Source organism: Zea mays, chromosome 8 (assembly GCF_902167145.1).
Source record: "Zea mays cultivar B73 chromosome 8, Zm-B73-REFERENCE-NAM-5.0, whole genome shotgun sequence".
Lineage (NCBI taxonomy): Eukaryota > Viridiplantae > Streptophyta > Magnoliopsida > Poales > Poaceae > Zea > Zea mays.
In genome coordinates this window covers 89,170,069-89,179,198 of record NC_050103.1, presented here as the reverse complement: position 1 = coordinate 89,179,198, position 9,130 = coordinate 89,170,069, and the positions used below count along the sequence as shown (strand labels likewise).

The following is a 9,130-nucleotide window of genomic DNA, read 5'->3' as shown; positions in this document are numbered from 1 at the left end:
CCTAAAACTCCTAACCCCCCCTTTAATCATCTCTTAAGTCCCCCACCTCATAAGACATCTCACTACACGACGGTTCACTTACAGCGACCTACGGTTGGTTGCTAAAACGGCCTTCAGCGACCTACGGTTGGTCGCTAAAAACCTTTAGCGACCCATAAGGATGGTCGCTGTAAGTGCCGTCGCTAAAGGCTTTAGCGACCGACATCTTTTTAGCGACCGACCGTCCGTTGCTAATATTGTATATTTAGCGACCGACCGTGAGTGGCTGTACTGTAGATTTAGCAACCAACCGTCAATCGTCATACTATACATTTAGCAACCAATAGAAAGTCACGGTTTCTACAGTTTTTATTAATAATAATATGCATTTAATTAAGCACCACAAATCACAGATTTTTATACACAAATCATAAAGACATACACAACAGTATACCACAGTCATAGATCCATCACATAAACACAAAAGCACCACAATTATATGACAAAAGCATCACAATTATAATATCATTCACAACTAGATCATTTACAGATAGCTAGCTAGATTATTCACAAAAGCTCCAGAGATAATCAGTCACAAAAGCACCGCAGCGACATCACTCCAGCTTGAAGCAGTTCAAAAGCCCACAACTACATCACTAATGTTTCATATCACTCTAGCTATTGTTCAAAAGCCCACAACTACATCACTCTAGCTGCTCCAGAGCTGATCAGTCACAAAAGCACCAAAGCTACACTAATACTTCAGGCAGTTCAAAAACCTTCAGACAACCACTCCAGCTTCTTGTATCCTCCTGTTTTAAGGTACAAGCTTTCTTTGTCCAGAACACCCTAGAAAAAAATACATCAAATTAGTATATTGTTGCTACATTTGCAAATAAAAATACAGTTTTGATGCCTTGTCTACCTTCAGTAGACGGTGTTGCAGCCTTATGCACCAACTTCAGCTGGTGCAATCAAGGTTAATCATCATTAAGTTGATGGCTCATATAAATCTAAACATAAAAAAGATAAGATATAGACTTACTTTCTTGTACGGCCATGCAACTGACATCATGTAAGCATCAGCCATAGTTTCCACATTGGCACAAGGGCGAGGCAAAATTGTATCTCGTTTTAGCACACAAGTTACAATAACTTCACAATATTGCCTTCCAAGGATCTGGCCTCCAACTGTTGTGCTTGGTTTAGTTGAAACAATTGTCCCTTTAGCCACAGGCAAATCAGATCTCAACATAGCATATAATATGACATCTTTTCCAACCTGGTGCAAATGATTAAGAATAATTCACTTCAATGTTTTTGAGGGTTTATGAAAATAAAGGTTAGAAAATGTATGAAATGAATGAGAGCATTACAAGATCATCATGTTTAGAGTGTGAAGCTTCAGCAAAGTGCCTTGTAGATCTTGGTGAGTTTGCACCTTGCATCTGATGAAATATTTGATCATCCTCATCATCTAATTCCTCATCTTCAGAAGCACAATATTCTTCATTGTCTTCCTCATCCTCAGCAGCAAACTTGTTCCTCATCACCTTAAGAAACACAATTTCATAGCATAGTACAAGAAATCTAGAAAATTAGGATAAAGAGCATGAATGAAAATATTGAATACCTTATGTTGAAATGAAGTAGAGCTGCGATGTGACGTGGGCTCTTCACTTGCCCGGTCTGGTTGAGCCCTTTGCTCAATTTGAGTCTGTAGCTCAAGTACACGCTGTTCTAAAGCAGCCTTCTCACTTTGAACCTTTGTACGAGCAAGAATCTCCATTTGTAGTCTTGTTGCAGTATAAGACTTCAACCCTGGAGTGCCAATATCTTGAGGAGTAGGGCCTAAACCCAAAACACGAACATATCCTTTTGGCTCTTTCGTTCCACAAACAACAGAGAATACATCACCCTCTTGAATTGACCGGTCCTTTAACTCTGGATATACTCCAACAACATCATTAAGTTGGTCCTATAGAGAATTAAAGATGATTCACATCATAAAAAGTAATTCAGATAGAAATGCATATTGTACTAAAAATTAACAACAAAGCCTTACAATTATTGGTTTTGCCTGTTCTGTAGGAACTCCATTTTTTCTTGTATGGGTTTGGATAAAGTTTTCATCTCTTCGTGGAGGACGTCCTAGTTTCACAGCCTGCAAACATACTTTGTTATTTGGTGCCCACATTTTAGTAAACAATGAATGATTATCAAGTGAGTTCATTGAAAACAGCAAGGAATCATCTTTGGTGAAAGCTGGACTACAACAGGTGGTTTAGGAGTGAGTTCTGAGGAAAACAGCACAGTAGCACAAGTAGTCAAGTGGTGAAAGCTGGACTACAACAGCACAAGGAACACAAGACAGCAGCACTAGTAGTAAAATACATCGAATGTGGAGCAGCAGGATGTAATCATGAATAGAGATAGTAAAATACAAAGAACATTACCAAATCATATTCTGAACATGCATAGCTCACACTGCCGGCTGTATGGTGCATCTTTAGCTTTTGTCGATTTATTTTAGCTTTTTCTGAGCGATCCTAAAAATAGAATAAAAAATATGTGTTACAGGATTGAAGTATGGTTGCTTTATTAGAACTAAAGTGTAGAGCTTACCTGAAATTCAGAAGACATCCAATAGTTGTACATAGAGTGCCAATCATCATCATTAACCCTCTTATCAGGACATTCTGGAATTTCTTTTATAGACAATTCAAGATTGAAGTATCGTTGCTTTATGGATGCTTTAAATTGCTTCCACTTCTTTCCAGCTGTGCGCATCACCCAGTTTAAGGCAGCATCATCTACATCATAATATGTCTTTATATCCTCCCACAGCTCATACTTCTTGTTAATATCAACAAGCCTCCAGTCCGTGGTAGCAATAGACAATTTCTTTCTAACTTGACACCCAATAGCACTTGAAAGTTGTCTAGCACTTTTACCAATAGGCTGACCTCGATCATTGAGTAAAATTTTGATTTTTGGCATTTCAGGTGACCTTGAGAATATTCCCTCCATCTTAGTTATGCCCCTTGCAGGCCTCTTTTTTGTAGCATTGATTGGATCATCCTCGGTAACTTCAACTTAAGCAAATGAAAAGCACACATTGGTAACTGTTAAAAGAAGTTGCATGTACTAAATGATATACATGATATATAAATATGAGGATTATGAGTCATCACCATTGTCGGTGAGAAAATCTCCCACCGTCTGCAAATCAGCAATCGCTTGTTCGTCTTGAGGTTGAGCATTTTGTCTTTGTGGCCTTGGTCGCAAGTTTGGAGGTTTAGTTGTTGGAACACTTTGTCTTTGCGGCCTTGGTCGCAAGTTTGGAGGTTTAGTTGTTGGAACACTTGTCTTCTGTTTTTTCTACAAGCAAATGGATTCAGCAATATAAATACACACTAAAACTGCTAGAACTAAAACTGCTATAAAACTGAAACTGCTATATAAATACACACTGAAATGTAGCATCTACAGAAAATGTGCAAGTGAAACTGAAACTGAAACTGAAACTGAAACAGATGATACACAGAAAATGTGCTAAGCCATCTGCAAGTGCTATATAAAACTGCTATATAAAACTGAAACATGCTATACACTGAAAATGATACACTGAAAACTGCTATATAAAACTGAAACTGAAACAGCAATCTGCAAGTGCTATAAAAAATGTAACATGCTAAGCCATCTACAGAAAATGTGCTAAGCCATCTATAGAAAATTGATATGCCGTCTACAGAAACTGAAACTGAAAATTGATAAGCCACCATCGGCACAGATGATACACAGCAAGCCACATCCCCAGACCAGGCCACACAGGCCATCGGCACAGATGTTAACTCCAATGCCCAGAAACGAAGTGCATGCATATATTAAAAAATATCATCAAACATGGAAGCTTCTTAAAATGATTTTCTTGCCCAGAATGTGGAGCAGCAGGATGTAATCACCTGTAGATGGCATATCAATTTTCTGTAGATGGCTATCTGTGCTGTTCTTAATTTTGTTATACTTATCTCCCCCCATTCGTCTCTCTCCCCCTAGTATGTCACTGTGTATTTGTGCTCCTCCTAGTGCTCCCAGTCTGTAATAGTATTTGTGTTCCTCCTAGTATGTGACTGTGTATTTGTAGTAGTGCTCCCAGTCTGTAATAGTATTTGTGCTCCTCCTAGTGCTCCCAGACTTGACTGTAATGACAGTATGTTCTGTGTATTTGTTTCTGTTAGTGTTTGTGCTCCCAGCTAGTATTTGTGCTCCCAATCTGTTAGTATTTCTGTTAGTGTTTGTGCTCCCAGCTGAGTTCTGGGAAGTTACTGAGTTCTGGGAAGTTACTGGGAAGTTACTGAGTTCTGGGAAGTTACTGAGTTCTTGAACTGGGCGATGGTATGAAGTCTGGGAACACTAGGAAGTTACTGAGTTCCCAGCTAGTGCCTCCTTCTCAGCTGTGGATCCAACGTGTCGCTGTTCCCAGACTTCTGGGAACACTAGGAAATTACTGAGGTCAGAAAATTACTGAGGTCAGAAACTACTGAGGTCACTAGGAAATTAGGAAATTACTGAGTTCAGAAACTGGGAACACTAGAAAATTACTGAGGTCAGAAACTCGTCGCTGTTCCCAGACTTCTGGGAAGTTACTGAGTTCCCAGCTAGTATGTTTCTGGGAAGTTACTGAGTTCCCATCTAGTTTCTGTTAGTGTTCCGCAGCCTGTATGATCAGCTAGTATGGTGCGGCGGAATTGCATATATGGAAACGGAATTAGCGACTCAGAAACGCTATATATGGAAACGGAATTGTATGAAACAGAAACGCGACAAAAAGTAATTCAGATAGAAATGCATATATGGAAACGAAATTGTAAGTACAGGAGAACAAGTTCATGGCCTACTACATTTCCCTATCCAATGTCTAACGCTAAGTGAACCATCCACCATGCATTTCAATATGTCCCAACCTAGTGAACATTCCTTTATGATGACATTTGCTGTGAGACATGATTAAAATTATAGCGTGGCTAATTCAAATAGCAGTGTTTATTGAAGATAAATATCGTTAGTGTCCATACTCTGAAACGCGACAACACTAACTGAGCTTATTCAGACTTCGGAATTTATTTGCAATAGCAACAATCAGCAGTCGGTGAGAACAAAACTGTATAAACTGAAATTCAGTTAAGAGATGCCAACCTTTGAAATTTTTTTGGATGGACCTTGGTGCTCCATACTCTTGACGATTTCAGGGATGTTAAGAGATGCCAACCTCCTTTTATTTCTTTCAATATTTTCTTGCTTCAGCTGCTCGTATTCACTACATGAACCATCTTTATTGCTTTCTCTTGCGCTTGCCATTTTTTTTCCTGAAATATCATCAAACATGGAATCATCAAACTTATTCAAACAATGAGATTAACTATTTATACTCAAACGATGAGATTAGCTATTTATACTCAAACAACAAGTGCATGCATATATTAAAAAATATCATCAAACATGGAATCATCAAACTTACTTTCTAGATTTTTTTCCTTGTTTTACTCCACTAACGATGACACCATCTATATCTGTTCTAGCACATGGGACACATCCAACAATAAGACTTTCGAATACATTAGATTGCAGATCAAGGATTGGCGGAACTACATCATTTTCATCATCAATGATACCATAATCAACATCACTTCCATACAAATCTCGCGGTTTTGGCTGAACAACAGCAACCCATTCAGTATCAATTGGATCAGCAACATAGTAAACTTGCGTTGCCTGTGATGCTAATATGAAAGGTTCATCCGAGATCTTTTCACCAGTATTGAATAAATGTTTGAAATTCACTGTGGTGATTCCAAATTGATCCGTTCGAACCCATTTGTTGTTTACACGGTTATCAACCCAATCACACTTGAAAAGCACAATATTTCCTTTGTGGTGGTAGTTGAGTTCAAGAATTTCTTTTATGATACCATAAAAGATGTTTTTCCCTATAGTATGGTTGTCATCATTTCCTCTTTCGAAATGAGTTGTCTCAGCAGCTAACACTACCCCACTACTTTGGACAGACCTATTCTCATCATATGACTGTGTATGGAAGTTGAATCCATTTATTGAGTAGCTGTTATACTGATGTGCAATCATCATTGGTCCCTTAGCTAAAATTTTGATCTCTCCTGAGGCCTCCTCACATGTTTCCTCAACCTGTGGTACCAATACTATTGTTAAAGTGAAAAACTTTATGAGATTGTAAATTCAATTCTCCTTTTATACTTACATGTAACCTGAACCACTCATGGAAGGTTTTATGTTGCATGTGGTTGATCTCACGCTGATTTCGAACACCAATTGAGGAGAGGTATTGAGCATGTTTGCTGAAATGGCCAACATGAATTTTCTTTGAAGTATGGTATTGAGCAAAACGAAGAGTAAATAATCACACGATACTCGTTGAGTTAGATAGCTTACTTTAAATATGTTTCTATGTTGTAATAGTTGAAAAGGACATATCTATGTGCTTGAAGCCATGTCTTGTGATCTAAATTGACAACACACTTTCCAGCCAATGCTCGACCAATTTTGTGAAAGAATGGAGTTGTAACACAAATTTGTGTTGGTAAGCGATTTCTAACTCTATGGTTGAAGTGGGTCTCATCTTGTAAATACCGAGAACAAAGCGTGAGAGCCTCATCAAACAAAGAACCCTCCATAATTGATCCTTCCGGGTGACTTTTTGTACGCACATAGCCCTTGCATTTTTTTAGAAACCTATACATGTAAACGACATCACTCATCATGTTATTGAAAAATTATATCGTTATTTGTTTGCTATGTAATATACCAAAGAAAATTACCTCTCCACCGGCCACATGCTTCGAAAATGGATTGGGCCTGCCACTCTTGCTTGGGTAGGAAGATGTACCATCAAATGTACATTAATGGTAAAAAATGATGGAGGGAAAATAATCTCTAAAAGGCTCAAGATTTCAGCTATCTCAGATTCTAACCTTTGCATGTCACTTATTCGAATAACAGGAGAGTACAATTTTCTAAAGAACGTGCTTAAACGAATCAGCACAGCACTAACTTCTTGAGGGAGAACTCTCCGGATAGCAAGTGGCAGTAAATCTTGTAGAAGAATGTGGTTGCCATGAGTATTAAGATTAACTATCTTTTTTTCATTGACAAGAACATTATGTCGTATATCAGCGGCATATCCATCAGGAAACTTGACCCCTTTTAATACTTGACAAAACAATTTCTTCTCAACAGAGCTCATTGAGTAGGGTGCAGGAGGCAAATAAAATTGATTAGCTTCTAGTTCAATAGGATGAAGGTCGCTTCTAATACCTAAAGCTTGAAGATCCAAGCGAGCATTCAGATTATCCTTAGATTTTCCAGCAATGTCCAACAAAGTATTAATTATATTTTCACACACATTCTTCTCTATGTGCATGACATCAAAATTATATCGAATTTTCAAGTCCTTCCAATATGGAAGAGTGAACCAAATAGGTCTCCTTTTCAAAAAGACTAATGGTTTCCCATCCTTGCGTTTCTGATTCCTTATTGGCTTACCTGATGACTTCTTGCCATAAATTGTTCTCAAATTTTTTGTACAATCTAAAATTTCCTCTCCTGAAAGAGGAGTAGGTGCTGGCCTCAACTCACTTTCACCAAATGAATCAACATCAGACCTAAATGGGTGGTTTGGATGTAAGAACCTACGATGTCCCATGTAGCAAGACTTGCTACCATTTCCAAGTCTGAGAGAACAAATCAATGAGTGGCAATCAGGACACGCTGCTTCACCAGAGGTGACAAATCCGGATACACTGCCTAGACCAGGGAAATCAGTGATGGTCCAAATTATTGCAGCACGCAACTGAAAATATTCACCCTTTGAGGCATCATAGGTCTTCACACCATTAACAAACATATCAAGCAGATCATAGACAAGGGGCTGAAAATAAACGTCCATATCACTACCCGCAGAAGATCGACCAGGAATTAAGACAGACAAGATAAAATTTGAATCCTTCATGCACATTGATGGTGGAAAGTTGAGTGGAATCAATATGCCAGGCCAAATACTATAACTAACATTCATTGTCCTATATGGATTGAAACCATCTGTAGTAAATGCTAGGCGGATATTACGACTATCCATAGCAAATTTTGGATACTTTTGATCAATATCTTTCCACAAGGGTGAATCGGCAGGATGCCTAAGCAAACCATCTTTTACTCTATCTTCATCATGCCACCTTGTGAGACTTGCAAATTTAGAAGAAACAAACAATCTTTGGAGTCTTTTTTTAATAGGGAAATAACGAAGCACCTTCCTAGGAACTTTGTACTCACGTTTCCCATCTAGACTCTTCTTTTCTGATTTCCAACGTGAGACACTACATACCGAGCATGAATCAAGTTTTTTATGCTCCTTCCAAAATAGAATGCAATCATTTTCACATGCATGAATTGTAGTGTACCCGACTCCTACAGATTTGACCACTTTCTTTGCTTCATGAAAGTTTCTAGGAAGTGCTGAACCCTTAGGTAGTGCATCAACAAGTAAATCTACCAACAAATCAAAACTTCTATCTGTCCATCCTCCAAGAAGTTTGATGTGAAGCAAACGAACTAGGAAACGTAGCTTTGAGTAGTTTTGACAACCCGGATATAATTCTTGACTATTGTCTTCTGCTAGCTTACGAATGGCTACTGTGTCTTCATTAGGTTCTTCAAAAGACCCATCATCCTCCATATCCCCTCCATCATCTAAACCACAAGCTAAATCCTTTAACAACTCAGATATTGCATCATCTTCTGTAGGATGCTCGCTAAACTCATCACCATTGTTACCATGATTCACATAAGAGGACGAAGCTTCTCCATGTAAGGTCCATGTTGTGTACCCTTTTAGAAAACCATCACATATCAAGTGTTCTCGCACTTCACCGGCCTCTCTCCAAAATGAGTTAACACACTTCTTGCAAGGGCATAGTATCTTGTTTCCTATTGCCGAATGTCTAAATGCAAAAGCTAGAAAACCATTCACCCCTTGTTTATAAACCTTTGTCTCCCTACATACAGTTCCTATGTTACATATCAATATAACTATAGAATAACATAAGAGTTGCTATGAAAA

At 38.3% G+C, this 9,130-nt stretch overlaps 1 protein-coding gene across 1 annotated transcript; it reads right to left on the bottom strand.

Moving 5' to 3' along the window:
- Nucleotides 1–481: 481 nt before the first annotated feature.
- Nucleotides 482–7,560, bottom strand: LOC103632645 (uncharacterized). Its single transcript, XM_020543367.3, has 14 exons — nt 6,834–7,560; nt 6,448–6,747; nt 6,257–6,353; nt 5,501–6,183; nt 5,179–5,348; nt 3,174–3,360; nt 2,605–3,074; nt 2,436–2,528; nt 2,045–2,143; nt 1,613–1,957; nt 1,356–1,532; nt 1,025–1,261; nt 905–944; nt 482–828 (listed from the first exon to the last, which is right to left on the bottom strand). The coding sequence occupies exons 5-14, from the start codon at nt 5,338–5,340 to the stop codon at nt 797–799; spliced, it is 1,842 nt and encodes a 613-aa protein (XP_020398956.1). The 5' UTR covers nt 5,341–5,348; nt 5,501–6,183; nt 6,257–6,353; nt 6,448–6,747; nt 6,834–7,560; the 3' UTR covers nt 482–796.
- Nucleotides 7,561–9,130: the final 1,570 nt, after the last annotated feature.

What these genes read in the sequence shown, in the direction of transcription:
- LOC103632645 (XM_020543367.3), bottom strand. Translation starts at nt 5,340, where the DNA reads ATGGCAAGCGCAAGAGAAAGCAATAAAGATGGTTCATGTAGTGAATAC. An exon ending in AGATTTTCTCACCGACAATG is followed by an intron (nt 3,075 to 3,173) that starts GTGATGACTCAT and finishes CATTTGCTTAAG; the next exon opens with TTGAAGTTACCGAGGATGAT. An exon ending in TGCAACACCGTCTACTGAAG is followed by an intron (nt 829 to 904) that starts GTAGACAAGGCA and finishes ATTTTTTTCTAG; the next exon opens with GGTGTTCTGGACAAAGAAAG.